The sequence below is a fragment of the Xenopus laevis genome, chromosome 3S (genome assembly GCF_017654675.1).
Source record: "Xenopus laevis strain J_2021 chromosome 3S, Xenopus_laevis_v10.1, whole genome shotgun sequence".
NCBI lineage: Eukaryota > Metazoa > Chordata > Amphibia > Anura > Pipidae > Xenopus > Xenopus laevis.
In genome coordinates, this window is record NC_054376.1 from 72,327,854 (window position 1) to 72,352,668 (window position 24,815).

Sequence of the window (24,815 nt, forward strand, 5' to 3'; positions counted from 1 at the left end):
CAGACCAAAAATGCAGGAACAAGATGTATTTTGTGTATCAAACAATGTTTTATTCATGAGGCAAAGCAACAGGTAATGTTTTCAAATGTCTTGAAAGCAATAGGACCTTCTCAGTCGATGTACGCAGCAGAAGATTGCAGTAGCTGAGATGGGTAGTAATGGCTGTTTGTGTAATGCTTGGTTTTCTGGCACCATTTAAATGTCATCTCCATATGTCTGCAAGGATTGTTTTCATTAATTGCTGGTTAATAACATTTAATTACTTTTCTGTGACAGACAGAACAATATTAGTGAAAACCAACATATGGCCTTAGTGTATATGTGTGGGGGGTTTATAGCTTTTTATAATTCAGGACTTGCCTTTATTTCCACAGGAATTATGAGCAAATTGATTAGTAAATCTTAAGGTTCCTTATCTGTATGTCTACTACTTACTGATTGTTAAGGTTGTTACCTGATTTTATATCTAGCTAGGGTTCCCCATGGTAAAAATAAGAACCAAAGTAGGAACCCTGGAATTTTCCAGAAAACATAAAGACAACCTTAAGTTCAGTTGACTTTATTAATGTTCAAAGGTATTATAGAAATCACTGTCTATAGGTTGAAGTTTAATATAAGAGCTTCCAATGAAATGTCAAAGTGAGCTTTTAGGCTAAAACTGTATAATGTAGATATTACTACTGAAAGGATGTGTGAATGTTGACAGTTGTTTCTCTCTTGTTTTTTCTTTCTGTTTTTTTCTAATGATGAAGTTGAGTGTTTTTATAGACTTGAAAATGAGTGATACCTTTGGAGATGTAAAATCCAAAATGTGTATCCGGTAAACTGCGCTTTTTACTTTGAATGCTTTATGAAGAACTAAGTCTGTGATGAGGCTGGTAGGTAGATGTATTTTTCTCTCAACATAGGTGCAACATGTAACATTACTTTCAATGTTAAAGGAGACATCCTGCCTTAATGGAGCTACTGGCAACCTGCCCTTGTACTCTGTGATTTACATTATACTGTATAGTGTTGTAGCATAGTAAATTAGGATTTTAAAAAATGTAAATCATTAAGATTAGATCTTACATATTTACCTAGAGCAATGACAATAAACCCCTTTAACCTAGTTGTCTTGCTTTATGACACCAAAATGACAACTTAATCACTCTCAGAGAACTTGTAAAAGTCAATGGTAGATGTCTCGTTAACAATTGGAAGATTTTCTGAGTTGTGCTGTGTTTCTGAAAGAATCATAGCTTTTGGGCGATTTTCTGAAAAAAAAATCATAGGTTTCGAGCACAAAATCCAAAAAAATCATAGGATTTGAAATTTTTACAATTTCATCGTGACTTTTTCCACACAAGAAAAATTCATAAAAATGTATTTGTAAATGGGGGGCAGGGGAAGTAAGAGTGGATTTGGTCAGAGTCATTTTAAGAAAGTAGTGAGAACTATTTGGATTTTGATAAATAACTTCCCAAGTCTAGCAGCTGCACCATATAATAACACAAGAGCATTGTTTTGAAGGATTAAGCCATAGCCCAGTGTGACAAAACTTCTGATTATTCATAAAAGTTAAAATGTATGACAAATAATAAAAACAAACCTCAATTTTATTACTCTTGAAAACTGGCAGATAAACTAAACAGTACATTATCTAAATATCCTTCCAAATGCAAATACAATATGTACTTTATTGATGGAGCAAAGAGCAGATGGCTGTTTTTTTAATACATTTTCTCTATACAAACACACATAGAGATACGTAAATAATTTTAACAGCTGGCAGAATGCATCAAATAATGTAAAATTGCTTCCTGAATGTAAACGTTTTTCTTGTCATCAGACTGAAGGAAAAGTCATTTTGTGTGATTCTTTGAGATTATTATGTCTTCTGCACGACTCAAGCGGGCTCATAAATGCAAAACCTACTGTAAGTAGGTTCTGGTTATTGGTCATAAAATACATTGTTTCAGGATGCTTTATTATTTTTTCTCTATAAGTTTGAATTTTAGTTAAAGGAACATGCAAACATAATTAATCACAATATGAATATGGAAAATTTATAATACTGCATCATGATTACCAGTTTAGCCAGTAAGTAAAATAGAAAATTCAGTGTTTCAGAATCATTCAGCATTTTTCTGATAATGCTGTACTAGGCTGGTTTTGGTCTTGTCTCTAGGAAAGGTATGATATTAAATATAAAATGCTAGAAATATTACCACCATAGCAGTGAGGTTGTGTGGAAACCATATGGATAGAGATGTCAGCTGGATGTAAGGTTACTAAGAAAGTTCTTATTTGTGTATGTTACTAACCACCCTTTTTAAGTGAGGGAATGAAGCCAAGGAACCTTAGGGGGTTATTTACTAAACTCCGAATGCAAAAATCACGGAAAATTTTATTTTATTTTTATAAAATCTGACTTTTAAAACAAAAAAAACACAAATTTTTTGGAATTTATTAAACCCTGAGGATGGAAAAGTCTGAATCAGAAAATACAGCATCTCAGACCTGTCAGGGTTGCATATTTGCCAATGGGAGAAGTCCCAATGATTTTGTGATGTGCGCTGGGTTTCGTACAATACCTTGAATTTTTCTGGCAAAAATCTGGATTTTCAGGTGAAAAATCTGGAAAAATTGTGACTATTGGATAAAAATCTGAAAAAATCTTGAAAAAATCTTGAAAAACTGTTTTTTCCCCGCAAAACAAATTTTCAGGAAATGTAATAATAAATAAGCATAAAAAAACCTGAGCGGATTTGATCGGAGTTTGTAGCAGAAAATATTGAGATAAATTTGGACTTTGATAAATAACCTCCTTAGTGTCAGAGATAAGTCAAATTTTGAAACAAAGGTTTGGGACAAGATGGTATTTATCCAAACTATAAGTAGAATCTCAACACTATGATTACCAAACTGCTTTATTTTCATTTAATATTCAGTAATGTCTGGCATGGAGAAAGAACTTGGCTAAATACTAATGTGGTGTCTGTTCAAAAAGTATCCTGTTCTCAGTTTGACAACCATATGCCAATTAGTTTAACATCAATGGCAGGAAAAGTTTTTGGTGTGGGCAATAAGTTATAAGATACAAGAATACATTTCAAATCACAGTACTGTGAGTTTGCAACAGAGCTGGTTTCCCGCACACTAGAGGGACTATTTATTAAGCCTCAAAATTGTCTAGTCGAGTCTTTAAGGGGAAAAAATTTAATTCTTAGAGGGAAAAAAATTGAATGTTTTGAGATTTATTATGCTCCAAAGCTGCTAAAAATCCAAATCCAAAAATACTCCAGCTAAAACCTATCATGTAAAAGTCAATGGCAGATGTCCCCTTTTACAATTGGAAGATGTTTTTTGCCTTCATGATGTTGGAGGGTTTCAGGGTGTTTGATTATGGTTTTCGTGCAAAAACTCAAAAATTTTGAGTTTGTAAGGGGACATGATTACTGTCTGGGATTTTTTTCACATAAAAAAACTATAAAAAAAACAGCATTGAGGATCTGGCCTTTCATTTAAAGCAACACAGTGAGTTTGTGGAATACAAAGAATGGGTGATGTGATTGTTGACTTCCTGGGCAAGTACAGGATCTGTTATCTTGAAACCCATTATCCAGAAAGCTCTGGAAGGCCGTCTCCCATAGATGCCATTTTGATCAAATAACAAGGACAATAGGAAAATATTCTGAGGGTTTACTTTTCTTTTAAAATGTTGTTTGTTTTGCAATTTTAACTCTGCTAAACATGATGGCAGCTTGCAGAGAGTTCTGAGCCAATCACCTTGACGTTTAATTATTTGTATAGCAACTTTAGACTCGATTTTTTTGTTTTATTTTGTATAGTTTTTTGTATAATTATTTATTTTAGAAATAATTGTGGATCATGAATATATCAAAAACTACTCATGAGTGTATGCAACGCAATCTGCATTTTTTTCTATCCAAAGGAAAGCTTTGCTGAAGTTTCTGTTATCATATAGTAGGCTCAATTTTTCTTTTTGCTTAGGATGAATCTGTTTCTTTTTCTAAAGAGTTCAGCCGCATGCCATTGTTTTAGGAGTGTTTGGAGTGTTATACTTACTCAATTAATGATAATATTGACGCCTGGTATAACAATACAAAGTAGAAATAAAAATAGCCATGTTGATGAAAAGAAACTAGGTCATTTCACACAATAAAACTCCAAGAATTAATTAAAGATACCTTGAGCTAAACAAGAGTTTGTTTTATCATTTACTTTTGACTTCCTGTACATATCTACTCTGCCAGATAATTAGTTCTTCAACCCTGACAAATTACGAACAGAAGAACATTGCTTTTTTTATTTTATTTTTTTAAGAAACTCTTTTCAGCAATCCTTTTCCATCTGGTTACATTTGCATAAAGAGGCATTTATTCTTCCCATTATTAAAAGTAAATAATTGATTTTCAGAATAAAAACATAATTGGCATTCACAGGAAAAAGGAACCAGTGGGCAATTGTATGTGTTTTTTTCTACAGTTTTCATGCAAGTTAGTCCTTTCCGGAATCCCATTACTTTGTCTTGTTTTGTGTGTCTCTACCCACTCAAAAAATCATAGAGAGAAAAGGGTGCCAGTTGTAGGGAAAATGGTATAAAAGAAGTAGTATCCTTACATTGACCCCCCTGAACTCCCTCACAATGTTTAACCTAGCTTCTGTCTGTGGAGCAGAGACTACACACAATTCCAGTTAATGTCCCTTGGGAAGTTATCTGTGCAATAAAGCTGTATGCTCATGTGGGTAGCCCAAGGAACTTAACAGTATAGACAGCAAGTCAGGCTGCTGCTCGGAGATAGGCACAAACATAGCAGTCAGCCATTTTAATGTGTGAAAAATAAAATCAACCTCAAAGGTTTGATGAGGTTGGGGACCACAAAGGCATTTTGCCATAACGCCAGGTAAAATTGAGGTGAACCAATTGATAATGCAGCAATCTTACACTGAATCACTGGAGGTATTTATCAAAAGAAAATAACTTTGAAGGTTTCAAACTACAATGGATATATGTGAAACCATGTTTCAGGTCTAAACCAAAATCCATGCATGAATTTTCAGCCTTGTACTGTGCATTTTTAGTCCTAAAATTGATCTGGGGGTTTACCCAAAAATTCTGAAGGTCTATAAAGCCCTGCTATACTTGTTGTAGAGATTTTTCAGCTGCCTCACCAGCTAGCGCCATTTAGAGCTCACAAAATTACATAGACCTAAAATATAAAGATCTTGTGTCTAAAGCAGAGATGCAGAAACAAAAAGAAGGATGGTACTCCGGTACATGTTTCGGGAGTCAATCCCTTAATCATGGGTCTAAAGCAGAGATGTTCAGACTTTTTAAGCCTCGCTCCCCAATTATTATAACTGCAAAAGTGTGGTTTTGCCATAACAATTAATAGAGAATAGTACTTGTAGCTCAAATCCAGCTTGTATAAATATATACATAAATTATTTTTAAAAATGAAGTTTTATTTTTATAGTCTGTTGGTGAATATATATATCTTGAAATATATTTTATGTTTACAATCCCCCCACCTAGATCTTAGGTGCCCAAAACACAATTTTAGGTTCTGTTCAGTATACAAGGGTTGAAAGGGAGGACATCTTACATTTTCTGTGTTCCTGCTAGAGCAATTAGGTTGCAGACAGTTATGTGCCTAGAACTGTATGTATTAATGGTTTTCCCATAGATAACACAATTATGCTCTTAAAGGAGAACTAAACCCTAAAAATTAATTTGGCTAAAAATGCCATATTTAATATACTGAACTTATTGCACCAGCCTAAAATTTCTGCTTCTCAATAGCAGCAATGATTAGGGACTTCAAACTTGTCATGGGGGTCACCATCTTGGAAAGTATCTGTGGCACTTACATGCTCAGTGGGCTCTGTGCAGCTGTTGAGAAGCTAATCTTAGAGGTTGTTGCAAATTATCAAGCAGAAAATGAGGTTTGTCTGCAATATAAACTAATGCTACAAGACTGATTATCAAATTCTGATGCTAGTTGCACTGGTTTCTGTGCTGCTGTGTAGTAATCATAAGTATCAGCCTTAGGAAACTTTGGGCGACTTTGGAAAACGAAGCACTCCGAGTGCCATCCTGCCGGAGATTTACATTCTAGCCGGCGGAAAGGCAGGCGAGGCAGTTCGGGGAGATTAGTCGCCCCGAAGAAAATGAGATTTGTCGCCAGGCGACTAATCTCCCCGAATCGCATAGTGTGTCTCTTCCCTTATACAGTGACATTTATATTATATATGTACTTTATATTGTGAGTTGGTCCCTAAGCTCAGTAAGTGACAGCAGCATAGAGGATGTGCAGTGAATCAGCAGAAAAGAAGATGAGCTACTGGGGCATCTTTGGAGACACAGATTTTCACTGCTAAAAGACTGTGGTTGTCTTGGCCTGGTACAGAAGCCCAAAACATAATGTACAACATTTCTAGTCTACTCCTTCATTAAGCTTTAGTTCTCCTTTAAATTCTTGATTTTCTGCTTCCCAAAGAATTGTACATGGTGTCCCATGAGATTTGTTTTAATGTTCCAAGTTGCCAAGTTTAGCTTAAGCCATATATTGAAGTTCTTTTTTTTTTTGCTCACCTAAAGCTAGTTAACTTCGTTTCATCATTCTTTCTGAAACTAGTTGATGTAGATAATCAACAATGGGATTTATTAAAGTCCGATGGTGTTGAAAGTCAGATGAAAAAAGTACTCCAATTCAGACCTGCCAAGAACATGTAAAAGGCAATGGCAGATGTCCTGTTAACAATTGGAAGATTTTCTAAGTTGCACTAGGTTTACGAAGAAATCGTAGCTTTTTGTGTGATTTTACAAAAAAAATAGTAGATTTGGAGAAATATCCCAAAAATGGGGGGTAGAAAATCTGTGCGGATTTGGTCAGAGTCGTTTTCAAGTGGGGGATGTAGTATTAGCATTTCTTCTGGCATGTGTTTACCCAAATAAGGAATATTTACATAATTTGTAAAAAAAAAAATTAAATGCATTATGCTTTGCAACCATCAAAAATGTACATATGATGTCTTAAATATAAAATTAACTGCTTTTTAAATAATCCACTGCGAGAAGTATTCTCGTCAGTTTTCTCATTTTTCCGGGTAACAACTTGCAGTTCATAGATCCCATACCTGTAATAGATTCTTAGCAATCTGATGACAAGTAATTATTTTATTCTGTTTTTATGTATTTTGTATTCTTTTTTTATGTATTTTGCTCATTCAAAATTATGATCTCTTTCAGAACTTCCTTATGGCTGGGAGAAAATTGATGATCCAATATATGGCACATATTATGTTGAGTAAGTTTACTTTCCTTAAATTACTACTTTAAAATGATTAAACACTTTAAAACAAACGATCAATCGATTAATTACAGGCTTAGCTATTCTGCCAATAGATTTAACTAATAATTACAATTTTCCTTAAAGTTTTGCTAGGATCCATGCTGGTAATATTAAAAGAGAAGGAAGTTGTTTGTATATTTAGGGGCCCATTTACTTAGCTCGAGTGAAGGAATAGAGGAAAAAAACTTTGAGTTTCGAATGTTTTTTTTGGCTACTTCGAAGGTCCCCATAGGCTTTGGTAGCTTTTTTAGGTCGAAGAAAAATCATTCGATCGAACTATTTTCGCTAAATCCTTCAACTTCGATATTCGAAGACGAAGGATTTAACTTTGATGGTCGAATATCGAGGATTAATTAACCCTCGATATTTGACCCTATGTAAATCTGCCCCTTAGTTTAATGTGAATTTAAAGATAAATATATAGGTTTAGAAATAGAGAAATTTTATGTAAAATTACAATTATTTTCTTTCTTTAAAGGGATACTGTCATGGGAAAAAAATGTTTTTTCAAAATGAATCAGTTAATAGTGCTGCTCCAGCAGAATTCTGCACTGAAATCCATTTTTCAAAAGAGCAAACAGATTTTTTTATATTCAATTTTGAAATCTGACATGGGGCTAGACATATTGTCAATTTCCCAGCTGCCCCAAGTCATGTGACTTGTGCTCTGATAAACTTCAATCACTCTTTACTGCTGTACTGCAAGTTGGAGTGATATCACCCCCTCCCTTTCCCCCCCCCCAGCAGCCAAACAAAAGAACAATGGGAAGGTAACCAGATAGCAGCTCCCTAACACAAGATAACAGCTGCCTGGTAGATCTAAGAACAACACTCAATAGTAAAAACCCATGTCCCACTGAGACACATTCAGTTACATTGAGAAGGAAAAACAGCAGCCTGCCAGAAAGCATTTCTCTCCTAAAGTGCAGGCACAAGTCACATGACCAGGGGCAGCTGGGAAATTGACAAAATGTCTAGCCCCATGTCAGATTTCAAAATTGAATATAAAAAAATCTGTTTGCTCTTTTGAGAAATGGATTTCAGTGCAGAATTCTGCTGGAGCAGCACTATTAACTGATGCGTTTTGAAAAAACATGTTTGCCGATGACAGGATCCCTTTAAACATGAGTAAAAAAGTTCCAGTATTCTGGCTGCCATTTATAAGTAAGGAAACTAGCAGTTATGGGGTGTCACATTAACACAACTCCCAAAATTGTGTGCTATTGAGTTCAATATATTATAAAATAAAGTGGTATCCAGAACCACATCAGTTTGGGTTTTTAGGCAACTGTAGACTACTTGTAGAAGTTCCCATGGTAGCTAGTAGCACTAGCATGAGTTTTTAACAGTGTCTTGTTTTTCTGCCGTAACAATTTCATCAAATTTACAATACTTTTGTTATCGATAATTTTTTTGTGTTATATTTTTAAGATTAGATTTTTTTTGCCTTCACAATATTGCACTTAGTAAAAAGTTTGTCACTGTGGCCTTGTAGCACTGGGGTCTTGTATTTAAAGGCACTATCGGCCTGTATTGGTTTCTTCTGGGGACATCATTTTTCCACCCACACCTAAAAACATATGGGCAGGTTGACTGGCTCCTAGAGAAACTAATCCTGGTATGTTGACCACTAGCAGTAAACATATATTGTAAATTGCTCTTGGGCAGGGGAGGATGCAAACGAAAGCTATGTAATGAAAATGTACAATGGAAAATGGAAATGTAAAATTTTAGAGCTATTTAAGTACCCATTAATAAAAATATAGCTGGGTAAGAGGATAACCTTGTAATGGTTTAAACCAGCCACATAACAGAATCTCCTCCTTTGTACCCTTACCAACCCAAAGGTAAAACATTATTAGCTGTGCTTTGTAAATGATTTTTGAAAGAGAGATAAAATACAGAACTAACATAGAATAAATGGGCAGCAGACAATAATAGGCATGCAGAGGGGTAATTAACAAGCCACATAATATATCTGAGACTTCCAGTAATTGGACTGTATACAAAACTGAAATAAATTCACACTACCTATGTAATAACAAAATCAATTATGGGGCATACATACATGTAATATATGAAAGAGGGAGGGGAGTATTGGTGTTTTTAAAACTCTGATTTCATATTTCTAAAACTAGGGGACATGTTTATAGCTACGGCATCTGGAACTTAGTACTACATGCACACATTTTCATCAGCCACCTGTAGATTACCAAAGTAAGCTGATGTCTTGTTGCATTGAGTCCTCTACTGATACAGCAAACAAGAACTTTTGGAAAAGAGTAAAACTTGGGAAATAAGTAGTACTGTAAATGTAAGGCTAATGTTCTAAAATGTTGTCTAAAAAGTTATGTAAATACTAATCCAAAATTGACTACTAATAATTCAGTTTCTTGGGCACCCACAGAAAAACCAAACTATAAAACATGTGGATTAGTCAGGATCACTGCTTGGACTGCCAGTATTATTTATAAATGTACTGATTATTTTCTGTTTCTTTCTGTTGCTATACAATATAATATAAATCTTGATGTTGTTTGTCCTGGTATTGTATATGAACTGCATGGACTTGTTTTCTAAAATCATTTTAGAACTTTGTACTTAATAATTACAGTTGTTGCTGTTTTTCTCTAGAGAAAACCTTTTAACCTTTTGTATAAGCTACTTGAGTTAATGAATTCCGAATTTTTCAGTCTGACCTGCTTTCTCACTCATTTTTTTCAATCATGCTGCCGTCCACATTCTCTGAATTAACTGCCAATATAAGACTGTAATATAAAGAAAACAACATTACATCTTGCTATTAGCAACTAGTATATTTTATGCAAAGCTCTTTCATTTGGTTCTCACATGTTCTAACTGTCAACCACACAGTGAACAAGAATCTGATAAGAAAGGGTTGCACCTGAAAATAAAAATGTAACTATAAATTGGTAATATTTATATGTAATATATATTATATACAACCTGTAAATTGTATAAGTACTGCAAGCGTGAGACCATGCAAACTGCTAATTTCTATTATTAAATTATTATGGGGATATTTAGGGATGATGTGCACAGGTAAACTTGTCAGTAGAATTCCGAAGCACATCTGAAATGTTCATCTGAATTCAGTTCTGAGTTTAGTATAACTTCTGAGAAAACTTCTATCCTGAGAAACAGTGAATTTTAGATTCAGATGGTGCCACACCCATACTAACTGAAACTATACAGATCATTGTTCTGTCGCATCCACAATAATGCAATCGATATAATATAAATTGTAGAAGCAGCTGTTTAAGTTCTTCCACACTATTAAGAAACAATGCTAGATCTATTTAACCATAAGCACTTTCATTTCTACTCAGTAAAGTTCATCAAATAAAGAAACACTTCTGCTAGACCATATCTGTGTCTTACATTAGGCTTCTTTCCTATAATACATATTTTTATTTTGTGTTGTAATTTATAAAAACAAGACCAGCTGTATCATATTTACAGAATAACCACTGCAATTGTTTTTTCAGTCACATAAACAGAAGAACTCAGTTTGAAAACCCAGTTTTAGAAGCAAAACGAAAGCTTCAGCAGCACAGTATGCCCTCTACAGAACTGGGAACTCCGCCAATGCCACCCCAAGTATTTAGAGGTACTGTCCAACAGAAAACAAACATTGATTTTTATAATGATATTAATAATCGTAATGCCTATAATTAATGAATGTGTGATTTGCATAAAGTGGTTAGTTGATCGATAAATGAGGCTAAATAGTAAAAACTTCAAGGTATTCATGAAAATATAGAGTAATGTACATGCAGAATATGCAACAGTAAATAATTAGAAAGTAGCAGTTTTACAAAGCACAAAAACATTACTTTCAAGAAACTAAAACTTTGTAAGTAAAAAAGGCAGTACTCTTAACAATAGAGGCATGATATCACCTTTTTTTAGTAAAGTAATATAGGCATAATATTAAACACTTGCTATGCTTATATATTGAGTATGTAGTATATATTTGGACTCCGTTCTTAGAAAGGATATCATTTTGTTAACGAGAGTACAAAGCGAAACGATAAAATGAAAAAAAGAAAATGAAGCATTTACCTTATAAGACAAGGCTCTGAAAATAGAATTAGCTTTTTCTAGAAAAGAGGCCGTATGTAACATGGTAACAATTTACAAATATGTTGCTGCCTCAGTTCAGGAAATATTGGCTTCTTTTCTGAAGATATTGATTTGCCCCTTCCAATTAAAGAAAAACATTTTCATCTACATTTCCAGCGCCATGTACTGTAGGTTTTTTCACCACAAAAGCAATTTATGCCCTCAAAGGGTGCTTGGTTATCTTCTTGGTTAAACACCAAGTCCTGCCTGCCTATTCTTTACATTTCACAAAAATAATTGTATTACTCTGCACAACTAGACTACTCTCAAGTATTTTTCTCCTTGTAAAACCCCCTTTTTATTATTTAAGAGAAAACTTGATAGATGAAGAGAAGCACATATTGTATAATTGCTTATTTCATCATTTATCATAGCTCAGCTAGAGACGAGTATCATGGTAAGCTTATATATTAATGGGATGTGATAAATCTGTCAAAACTGAGACTTTACAGATCTTCTACATTTTCCATAACGCATTTTATTAATGATTTAACTGTGTATTTTATTTTTAAATGGTAGATTTTTTGTATTACGTTTAATCACCTCTGCATTTAAAAAGGGCCTAACCTTAAACGTTTACATTTTCAACTTTTTTCAATGCTTCAGAAAAGCCACTATTTACCCGTGATGCATCACAACTAAAGGGAAACTTTCTTAGCACCATGCTGAAGAAGAGTAACATGGGTTTTGGCTTTACCATCATTGGAGGAGATGAACCAGATGAGTTTTTGCAGGTGAAGAGCGTAATCCCTGAAGGCCCAGCTGCACAAGATGATAAAATGGAGACCGGTAATTTCCATATTTTATTCTTTGCTGTCCTTCACTTGTAAAGTATTGTCAAAAAAATGGCATGTTTAGCATTTCAGTACTTATGGCATAACAGACATATGAATAACTGCAGCAAATTTTGATTTAATTTGTTCATATTGTTTTGTATATTACTTATAGACGTTCATAATAGGTCATCATATTTGTAGATCTGAGGAATAGCTGCATAATATGTGGAATTCAGATATAGCTGGAGCATGTGTCTCAGGTCCTGTCCATGATTGTGTGCATTCTAAACTAAATGAATGTTTGTTGAAGAAGGGGCTGGGTAAGTTACAGAGAGATAACGATAGCATTTGCATTGCTTTTGAAAGTACCAATGTTATTCTTTTAAATGACCTTCACAAGAACAAGTTCATTTGCTAGATGTTTCTGAATAACCAATTGATTAAGAAAGCAATAACATACTGTTTTTACTCTGAATTATTCCCTTAACTATCTTAAACATGAGTAAATGGTTTTCTGGGTAAAAACCCAGAGACTGTTTGATTTTTTGCCAGTAATATGCTGCATCCTCTGGAGTGGGCCTGATTGTTGATTGTAGCATTAGGGATCTAATATTTCAAAGTTATAAAAGGGAAACTTTGTGAAAACTGGAAACTAATATATATGTGGCCTTGCATTTTCAGCAATCTCATTAAATGTGAGAACCTTACAAGAATTGTATGCTATTCAGTCACCAGTCTAGGCATATGTAAGGTAACGTGTTTCTCATACTTAGGTCCCTATTATTCAGTTTAATTCAGTGGAAGACAACCTTTTATTCTGAAGTCCAAAAGCATTGGAGTCTTAAAGCTCCTTCAAAATCCTTGCTATAGGGACCAAAACGTGAATATAATAATAAACATTATTTCTATGCCTCACATTTATTCACAATGTATCCACTTTCTATATTTTCATTTGAGTGGTAGGGTTAATAATAAAAATAGAAATGCTGTGAAATGATGAAATTTACAGGGTCAGGGCCTCAAAATTTGGACCGGCATGAGTAGACATCCTAATTCTTAAAAACCTTACAGGACATTATAACCATAAGAATTACATTGTAAGGTTAATAACCTACATCGGTTCTATATTACACAGGCGCTATTATCTGTTTTTAGATAGCTGCAGATTGCAATGTGTCTCATTAAACTGACATATGACACATGAGCAGCTTTTATCTCTCTACTAATGTAGCAGGGGCAGAATGTGTTTCAGTGGTTCCTATGGGAGTGTGTTCATTATTGTTTAGGGTAGGGACACACTGGGCGATTTGGGGAGATTTAGTCGCCTGGCGACTAATCGCAGCGACTTTTCTCCCCGAATGCCTCCCCTCACTCTGCGCCTGGATAAAATGAAAAGTCGCCGGCGCTAATCACACACGGCGATTCGTTTTCCGAAATCGCCCGAAGTTGCCTCACGAGGAAACTTCGGGCGACAAATCGCCGCGTGTGATTAGCGCAGGCGATTTTTCATTTTATCCAGGCGCAGAGTGAGGGGAGGCATTCGGAGAAGATTGGTCGTGGAAAGTCGCGGCGATTAGTCGCCAGGCGACTAAATCTCCCCAAATCACCCAGTGTGTCCCTACAGTTTATATGGTTTTCCCACCAGAAGCTGCTGCTCATACCCTGAGGCAATCATTGGTTTTATTTAGTTTTTTCAGAACATGGAAAGTCCACTAGCTAGGAACTCGAGATCTGCTTGTTTCCAGTATGTTAGGAAAGATCCTAAAAATGTTTTCATTTTTTTTATGTAAGTATAGTTGTGATGAATGTTTATCCTACCTAGAAATATTATTCATGCTGGGTATAAGGAAGGGTCTTTTGGAACAAATTCATTATATATTCATCATAATAGTATTCAGGTATTCTTTAAACATATGGTAGTGGAATTACTTCCAAGACTTTTGATCTTATGCTTATATTTACTACAGTCCAATGTGTTTTATAAAAAAAAAGCCATAACGATGTGCTGTGTTATATATTCAGGTTACACCTGCTTGGTTTTGGCAAACTATGGCTTTTGGACTTTTTTGGTTTTTGGATTGTATATATAGAAAGCATTGATTTGTCTTTTTATTTGCAATTTTGCTAGTGGAGTTGCTGGTGTGGGTTTGGGTGGGTCCAACTTCTAGGGGGTTATTTATCAAAGTCCGTATTTATCTCAATATTTTCTGCTACAAACTCTGATCAGATCCGCTTGGGTTTTTTTACACTTATTTATTATTACATTTTCCCGAAACTTTGCATTGTGGAAAGAATCTGATTTATACAAATTTATCTGACTTTTCTGATGTTCACCCAAAAACTTTGGGGTATTGCACAAAACCCAGCGCACATCAAAAATCATTGGGACTTCTCCCATTGACTTATATGTAACCTTGACAGGTCTGAGATGCTGGATTTTCAGATTCGGACTATTCCATCCTCAGGGTTTAATAAATTCCAAAAAATATGTGATTTATAAAAAATAAAAAAAATCACAAATTTTTCGGATTTTTGCATTCTGAGTTTAGTAAATTAGTATTGTCTTAGTATTGTCAGACCTGCCTCCTTAAGCCCCTGCACATCACCTTAACTGTAATCTTCCACATAGTCCTCTGTGGTTAGTGACATGATCATCCCCTTTATGGTGTCACATTGTCTTAAAAATTAAGGTCCATAGCTTGGGAAGGTGCAGATCATAGATTTGGTTACCTGCACATCACAAGCAGCAATGTATTTATGTATAGCCAGTGGTGTTTATTTGTACCAGAGTAGTTGGCCAGGCCAACCAATCAACTGATTTCATTTTCTATCTGGAAATATACTGTGCATCAAAACTAACTGGTATTGATGTTTACCATGGGCACTGCATTTTGTGCTAGGTATTGTGCTAGTTATTCTGATTGATACTTCCACGAGGACATCGATTAATTGTCACTTATTGTTAGAAAATGAGCTCAGAAGAAGCACAACTCTACATTGGATGAGTATCTGATGAGATTTGTTTGAAATTAAAAGTGTAATGTTGAAATCATGACTGATTAAACTTTACAATGATACTTGCAATCATGCTGAGTCTTCAACAAATGTTCTATAACAGTCATTTTATGCAACGTGTTGGAGAAACATATTTAGCAAAAATTGCTTTTTGTTTTCCTGGTTAAAAAAATGAAACGTTAATTTTCCTTTTTTCATATTCACAGTTACCTTTACAGTGCACATCTTACAAAAACATGATCAGCTGTAAAGTACAGATGTTGAAAATTAGAATTTGATAAATGCAAAGCAGGGCGCTTTCACTTGTGATTTGGCTGCTTTACTCAGCAGACTTAGCATGTCCTAAACGGATAAAATGGATGCATTCATAGAAATTAATATTTTGTTGTTGCTGACTGCATGTATTCATATACAACAGCAACAACATTTGTTTGATTTTACAAACTCTGGTATCTGAGAAGATGAGGGTGAACATGATCATGAATAGTGATGGATGAATCCGTTTGCAGTGTCGGACTGGCCCACAGGGATATCGGGAAAACTCCCGGTGGGCCAAGGTGTCAGTGGGCCCTCATGCTGCTAAACATTTGGCCTATTTCATGACCATTCCCTATTTCTATGAGAACAAAGTGGCTAAATAGATGGAATAATAGATTATAGTATGTAAAGAAAAGGAGAATAGATGAGTGAGGAAAGGAAGAATAATAGTACAAAGAGTGGGCCCCTGGTCTAAGATTAATTGGTGGGCCCCTAGTCAAAGGTTTTTGGGTGGGCCTCTGATGTCCCAGTCCGACACTGCCCGTTTCTTCAAAAATTCATGAAACAGCAAAAATGCATTAAAGTCTATGGGTGTCAATTTTTTTTGTGCGATGTGTGCGCAACAATTTCTTTTTCACCAAATCAATGGAAAAATTTCGCTCATCACTAATCATAACTGCGTGGACTACAAGTTTAACACAAGTTATAAATGTTGCAATGGTTAAATCAACTGTTTGCCTTAACCCAAACACCATGAATTGTTCTTTAGTTACCTTGCATCAGAAAGATTCTTAAGATTATCTCTACGCAAATCTCTCCTTTCCAACATAATTGCAACTTCTGTGTCAATGAGATAGATAATGAGACACCTACCGTGACTGCAGGGCAAGATAGATAAGGGTTCCTCTATTTCAGGGGTCCCCAACCTTTTTTACTTGTGAGCCACATTTAAATGTAAAAAAGAGTTGGAGAGCAACACAAGCACGAAAATGTCCATGAGGATGTCAAATAAGGACTGTGATTGGCTGTTGGCAGCCCCTATATGGACTGGTAGCCTACAGGAGGCTCTGTTTGGCTGTACACCTGTTTATTTATGCAACAAAACTTGCCTCCAAACCAGGAATTCAAAAATAATCACCTGCTGGGAGCAACATCCAAGGGGTTGGTGAGCAACATGTTGCTCGCGAGCTACTGGTTGGGGATCACTGCTTTATCTTGTCCTGCAGTATTACAAGGTTACATCTAGTTAAAACCCATGTTAGTCTTGGCAGTGAATTCTAGCAGTAGATGTATTATTCTAGGAAAGGTCTTAGTAAGAATGATTGTAAATGTTTCTCCTTTTAACTGTAACCTATCCTAGCATATCTATAACAATTAATTTTTTTAATATCTACACAGTGCACAAAGCTGTTATGACATTTTTCTTGCATCTTGCATTATGAATTAGCATGCCTTATGAAAACAATTTATTCATGAAAAAAAAGTTTACTCTTTTTCTCATTAGCCATTTTGCATCGCTTTTAATTCAAAGTACAAGAAAATTATTTTTGTTTTCTCTTTGGCCAATGTCCCATTAAATTGTTTGAATGTTGAATCATTCAACATAACTACAAATGACCCTAACCAGTAAAATGTTGCCATTGTAGAATTTGCATCAACCAATACCTTCAGTTTCTCGCTCTGTACGTTACTTCTGTAAGCACTTCTGATTTAAAGACGCAGAATCTTTGGGAGCAGAGAAGGAGTATACTTCTGCAGTCTGACCTCCACCAACCCTAACCCGCAATGGTTGGCCAAATTTCAACCTGAACCCACCCAACTGGCAGTAAACCACTGCGGGTCACCACAGTTTTCAGGTTAACCCACACATCACTACTGTATATGTAATAGACCCTGCCACATATCAGGAAACGGAGGATGCTTTAGTCCCTCCTTTGTGTACTTAAGTTGAGGCTGAATTTTTATTTATGATTTTAGATCACCCATCCAATCAAAAGGAGAATAAAATTTCAAATCTTGACAGTCTTCCTAGAACTCAAATCAAAAGTACAGAACAGTGAAATATAGTTAACCGATTTATATTTTTTGACTTTTGACTTACTTTACATTAAAATGGGCTCAAGATTGCAGTCATCGCCATTTGTTTCTGTAATACTATTCTCTGTATTCTACCAGTTGACCATGGAATGCTGGGAGGAAATGTTGCATTGTTGAACCCAGAAAACGGAGTTGTGCCAGTTCGATATTCGAATTTTCAAATTTTTTTCTAATCGAATTTGGACTATTCCTTTGTCAAAGTACACAAAAAATAGCTTGAAATTCGAATTTTTTGAATTACAAAATTCACCTCGACCTTTGATAAATCTGCCCCTAAGTCTACTTGAAAATCATGTCAATATTAAATAAATTCATTAGACTGTTTTTGCTTTCAATAAGGATTGATTATATCTAAGTTACTATTTTATTAATACAGAGAAAAAGGAATAATTTGGATTATTTGGACACAATTCTGAGCTTTCTGGATAAAGGATCCCATGCCTGTATTCTGAAAATGGAGTGCATTGGGAGTACCTTGCAAGATTGTGTCTTTATTGCTTTTATTTTATTAATGGATTTATTAATTACATGTCACTTTAACTCCTATATACATTAATTTCAAATAATACTTGTCTCAAATATGTTAAACTGAAAGTGATGGGGGTCATACTGCCTAGCAAAAGTTAATTCGAGGACACTGTTAAGATTTAAATATCAGACATGTGAACATAGAAAAGAGTCAAACAGAATAAACTTGTCAAGCAATTTTCCTGTACAATGGAGATTGTTAGTTTTGATGGCAGACTGCTTCATTATCTTGTCACAATGAAAAGGCAAAAAATAATAGGCACTGACAGGAAATGTAAAACATCCCCATTAAATGTGCAGAAGTAATAGAGGCGTTACCCAAAAAACTGCTGTCATTATCAGGAGTCTTCTATAGTTTTGCAGTTAGATGAGAGATCTAGTGCTCTCTGTACTAGCGGAGTCAAATTTCCAGTTACAAAAAATGGAAATGCAACTCTTAAAGTTATAGGCCAACCCTTGTAATTGGTAGCTTAATGCCGCCCCGAGACAAGGGTTTTTTCTCACATTGCCTCAAAACAGCAGTGGTGCTGCGTATACTGTCATTGCACTGAAAGTTACAGTATAACAAAGTAACAATTCTATTGTTCTACCGATCAGAAGCTGTTGTTTTACAGAGAAATATGACCCATGCCCCTTCCTATAACAACATGCAACAATAAAATACAACACCACAGTCTGATTTACAAAATATGGTAAACTTTATATGAATATAGAACCTCACCAATATACACTATACCATATCTAGACTTTCATTTTTTGTTTGCCAAAAACTGGAAATCTTTATGAAGCTATGTAAAGTGGTATTTCAGAGTAGGGAAACTGGCAGCAATAGCATAAAATAGCAAGAGGAAAGATGTCAATGCTTTTAATTGTAGAACTTCATTTAATTTTTTCTCAAAAATGTGAAATAAAAGGACACCAGAGACTTGGGTTAAATTCCCAATTATAGGTTCAATTTCCAAGTATTCCTGGGTGCACTGTCATTCCTGATTGACTGTTTTCTGGCTCTTGACCTTGCTGTGATTGACAGATTCTTGCCCTGATCTTTTGCCTGGATTATTGGATATGACCACAAACTTTCTTAACCCCTTGGCTGCCGCAAATTGGACTATTCCTTGTCAAGCTTGTACATCAGCTTCCTAGGCCCTGACACCAGTGGCGTAACTTCGGATGCCAGGGCCCCCCTGCAAAAAAAATTTCAGGGCCCCCTCTGCACATATATTATAGTGGGAGAATTTTATGTATAATACCCCCAGAACTCATAGAAGGATGGCACTGTGCCAATTTCACATATAAATACCCCAGAACTATAGAAGAATGGCATAGAGGCAATTATATATATATATATATCAGATGGCACAATTGCAAATTTGCACATTAAGGCAAGGAAAGGGGTTAAAGGACCACAAGGCAGTGCAATAAATGTGATTTGTATTCTTACCGCCCTACATTCTTTCTATGCTGATAGCCTGGTAGAAGGGGGAGGAGGGGGGAATCTGCAGGGAACGACCCTCTGTCCTACCTGTCTAACACCTGGAGAGCTACAACCTTGGCCCAGGGCTAGTGGGGAGAGAGAAGAACCTGCTCCTGGAACTTTAATGTAAGGCCGATGGTAAATCAGTGAGTTTATTGCCTGGGCACTGTAAATAGAGTGGGCAAAGGGGCATGAGTGTGGGCACAGCGGGCATCACACACACACAGCAGCAAATGTACCAATCACTCACACACACATTAACAAACATACACACAAAACACACACAAACAGAGAAACACACACAAACACACACTCAAACTGTAATTTACACACATAGTAGAGCTTGCCTGGCTGCATGGCATCCGATCCGACCTGCTTCCTAAATCCACCCCGCCCCCCAGGTTTCAGCTCGAACAGTTCCAGCAGCAGTAACAAGGCAGCTAGGAAGATCAGCATCTGCCATGAGCACTCAGCACTGGGATCCAGCCATTGGCAGCAGGCCAGCCCAGCAGCGAAGAACGTAAGTGAGATTGTGCCATGTGACAGTCTGGTACTACACTGACTAACTCCTGCAAGCACTGGGCAGGGGGGCGGAGTTAAGAATTAGAAGAGCCCATCCAAGCACGCCTCGCCTCTCAGATGGAAGCAGCTGCACTGTACACTCGGCAGGTTCCGCCCCCCTGCTCAGGATGTCGGCCTATACGGGACAGCGGGTTGAGCTTTAAAAAAACGGACGGTTGAGAGGTATGCGGGTATCCCCATACTACTAAGGAAGCAGGCCCCGTCCGGGCCCCCTGTACTCCCGGGCCCCCCAGCGGCTGCGGGTCTGCTTCCTCGGTAGTTACGCCACTGCCTGACACCTTTATTATTAAACCAGTATAGGTATATTTAAATCCTGAGGCATAAGGGAACACTGTATTGTGCACAAGCATATTTCCTTCTTCAAGTATACCTGCCAACATTTTAAAAATGGAAAGTGGGACAAAAACATCAGCCACGTGAAGAGTGGTATCGTTTTTGACCACGCTCGTTTTATGGCCACACCCTCTAATTACCATGTCCATTTTACGAAACGTGGCAGGTTATGAACGTTTGAACATATTTCTGAGAGTTTTAGGACCATGTTTAATGTGTTATAATAGTTTTGCTAATGAAGCTGAAATTGTCCTTTCAGCTGTGGGTCAAAGTTTTCCCCAAGAGACCTGCTTATCTTAAATAGTTACAATTGTTTATTTGCTTATCTTAAATTGTTATAAATGTATCAACATGCAGTGACTCAGTCAGCAAGTACACAGAAAAGAGAAACATTTCTCAAAAATGAGACTAGAAAAGGGAAGATAAAACTTGCTGCTGTAACTCCCCCTTTGTTTACCAGTAGTGCAATAATGTTGTGGGGCACTGAATATTCAAGTGGAGGTCCGGTGCTTTACTTTTATGGCTGTTCTTTGTGTTTCATGTCTTTCAGTATGAGATTTTTATTTTTCACTTTAATGTTCTCTAGCTAGGTATTCCTATGTGTAAACAGTTATATGATGATGATAGTTTGTATTCTGTCATGCTCAGAGCACTTCTGCTGACTTTACAGATTCTTATGGAGCTAGGAGGTAGCCCAGATGACTCTCGCTTGATTTATTCTGCTCTCTGGCAATCATGTCAAGCAGGCTGTTTTGAGAAGCATTCATTACTATCCTGTAGATCCTACTGTATCTGTTTTGTACTTTAGATTGAAGGCTATTGTTGCAAAGCTCTACATTTTTTCTATTTTGACCATGCCTTCTTTCTCACCAAACTCCCATATTTGAGGTGGAGGTGCTGTTTTAATCAACTGCTATATCATTTTTCCTTTTAAATGTCCTTTGTGATTTTAAAATAACAAAGTAAATCATCATCATCATTTATTTATTTATATAGCGCTGTCAAGATACGCAGTGCTTTAAATAGCCATTGATAGTTCAAACCATACTATCATTATTATGACAGTTAATCTCTGATTATGTAATTTTCATTCTGAATTACTTTTAAGAATAAGAAAGCAATTTTTATTGCAATGAAGCTGAACCAGGATCATACTTAGTCTTTCCTTGTTTCTGCCAACCAAAAATTAATGACTGGGTTCCTTTGTCTTATGTCTTACCATAATTTAGATCTTCATACCCATGCAAAATTGTATAGTATTTCTAGATTTGCAGCAAAACAACATATTCAAAACTCTCACTAGGATATAACGTTCAGGCAATCACCTCCATGCAGACAGAAGTACATTAGTGCCTATGGCTGCAATATTTAATAAACTGATATGTATTTGTGGGGAAACCCCATGCTTTTCACAATATTCTTTAACTAGCATACAAAGACCCAAACAAAGTTATGTCTACATCCTGCCCTTGTCCTACTTTGTGTGCCCTCCCAGTGGGTTTACCTTCAGATTGAAGGTAGGCAGCTTCTTCAGTTCAACTGACTGATACAGGAAACCCTTGGCATATAAACTCTTCCACTAATCCAATTACAATGACGTGTTGTAACTCTTCAGAGGGGCAACACCTAAAATTCACAGAGGTGTTAATGCTGTGTAGTTGCTGTGATAGGATTACCAAGGCATCGTGCAACTCAGAGAAACAGGTGTTACTTCTGAATGGATGTGTGAATTGTTCTGAAACTGCGGGGATACAGATGTTAGAACAGCATTGTATGTAGCAGGCCAGTTAGTTGAACTGAAGAAGCTGCTTGGTTGTGTAGTGAAATGTCTTCAATGATTACTTAGCAAAGTCCAGTTGCTCTAGAATCACTTATACTAGATATGTCCTATTTTATAGTGGCACAGCACTGTTCTACTAAGTACTGTCACACACTGCAATTATGAGCCTCAGGGAGAAACTGTAGTTGTTCCATTTCCAGCTTCATTTATACTTGCCATGCTTTTCAATGGATTTCAATCTAGAATTATTTTATTTAATTAGGCAAAAAAGAACTGCAAGTTGGGACTGAGTTTGTTTTCAGATGTTTGCAAAATATGAAAATGCTGATAGAAGTTTATTAGGGGTTTTTGTCTATATTTTGTCATTTATTATTGTTTATGCAATCACATATTATTGTTCTCTAGTAACATTCTCTATTAAAAAACTAATTAGTAGTAGCAGAAGTTTCCCTGGGGGAAAACAGTTTAGCAGTAGTTTTAATTAAAAAGAAAGCATCCATGTATAAAAATAATGTTGCAGAATAGAATCAAATGCCATTTGAGAAATTTCGATTTTTTTCGATTTTTAATTTAATATTATACCTGTATATTTTGTCTTTTCTGGCAATGGATAGCATGGCACAGGAGGAGAAAGTCATTTCTTGTAGATAGCTGCATGCAGCTTAATGATCAGTGCCATAGACTAAAGGTGGCCATAGATGCAAAGATCCGCTCGTTTGGCCACATCGACCGATCTCCGTCGGACGAAAGATGTCGGCACACGCCACACACGATCCGAAAATCGTACGAATCCTCGATTCGTACGATAGGATCTGTGTGTCTATGGCCACCATAAGACTTATGACAAATGTGGGCTGGTTCTAAAATTAGAATGTTGAGATGGTGTGGTACTTATAATATTGTGCATTGTGTTAAAATTGTCTGCGAAAAAAGTGAAAATGCACTCAATGTAATGTACATTAATGTCTTAATGCATTTATCTTTTTAGTGCACATTAAAGGTGGCCATACACAGACTGATATAAACTGACAGATTAAGTCGGCAGCTCATTGGGCAATAAATGGGGCCCTCCAATGGGCTTCCCCGATCGATATATATGGCCAAAAGTCTGCCAAATTTTGATTGGGCAGGTTTAAAATCCTGTCAGATAGAAGACCTCATCAACTCCTTGATGCAATCCTCGATCTGACCACCATATCGAGGAGAGATCCGCTCAATTGGCGACTTCGCTAAATGAGCAGATTTCTGTATGTATGGCCAGCTTTAAATTCTATCATTTTGGACTCAATATCCAGAGCAGAATTTCCGAGACTGGAAGCATATATATATATATATATATGTACCAAAGCATTAAACAGAGTGCAGTTCCACTAATCAGAGATAGCTGCATTGCCTCATTAGACTGGGCTTGGTCTGATGAGGAGTTAGTACCCACAGAAAACTGTCTCAAGTGATTTTAAGAATCCTTCAAATGCTGATTCCTGCTGTAAAACCCTAAATGTAAGTTCTGCCGCTAAAATGCATATTGTTTTCGGTAATTTCAGTACAATAATAAATATGTCTCTTAATGTTTAACTTACATACATAATACTTTTTTTTATTTTCAATGTGCCAAATTCATTTTTATATATTGGAAGTGATTTTGAGGTTTTGCTAATGGTGACCTGATTTACTTAGTACTTAGTTAGTGGGAAATATGACCTACTATCTAAAATACAGAATGTTTACATTTTAGAGAGATTGTTTTCAGAGATGCAGTTTTTTTTTGTCACTGTGTGTGTCAAAAACATCTGTTTTAATGTAACTGTTTTATTTTTGTAGGTGATGTAATTGTCTATATAAATGAAGCATGTGTGCTTGGGTACACACATGCAGATGTGGTCAAAATTTTCCAGTCTGTTCCTATTGGGCAAAGTGTCAACTTGGTGCTATGTCGAGGATATCCCCTACCCTATGATCCAGAAGATTCTGCAAACAACTTGGTTTCACCTTTAGCAGTGATTGAAAGGCCTCCCGTGGTTGTAAATGGAAGAAATAGCTATGAAACTTATTTGGAATACATTTCTAGGACGTCACAATCAGTACCAGATGTAGCAGAACGAATATTGCCTTCTTTGCACTCTGTTCCAACAGACAGTCAGCTTGAAAATACATTTCCACCACCTCCACCTACATATGATGATAATGTATCAATGGCTTCTTCTGGAGCCACACAAGCAGAACTTATGACCTTAACCATTGTGAAAGGGGCACAGGGCTTTGGCTTCACAATAGCAGACAGTCCTACAGGACAGCGCGTGAAGCAGATTCTAGATGTTCAGGGATGCCCTGGTTTGTTTGAAGGGGACCTTATAGTTGAGATCAACCAGCAGATTGTACAGAGTTTGAACCACTTAGAAGTTGTGGAGTTACTTAAAGAATGTCCAGTTGGAAATGAGACTTCTTTGGTAATCCAGAGAGGAGGT

General features: G+C 36.2%; 1 protein-coding gene across 7 annotated transcripts in view; it reads left to right on the plus strand.

Moving 5' to 3' along the window:
- The window catches only part of magi2.S (membrane associated guanylate kinase, WW and PDZ domain containing 2 S homeolog), a 375,483-nt gene that overhangs the window by 287,618 nt on the left and 63,050 nt on the right, over nt 1–24,815 (plus strand). For all 7 annotated transcript variants that reach the window (XM_041588487.1, XM_041588488.1, XM_018255760.2 and 4 more), the window contains exons 7-10: nt 7,259–7,316; nt 10,871–10,992; nt 12,114–12,296; nt 24,172–24,813. In XM_041588487.1, the coding sequence (XP_041444421.1) occupies nt 7,259–7,316; nt 10,871–10,992; nt 12,114–12,296; nt 24,172–24,813 (1,005 nt within the window). The remainder of the gene's footprint in view (nt 1–7,258; nt 7,317–10,870; nt 10,993–12,113; nt 12,297–24,171; nt 24,814–24,815) is intronic.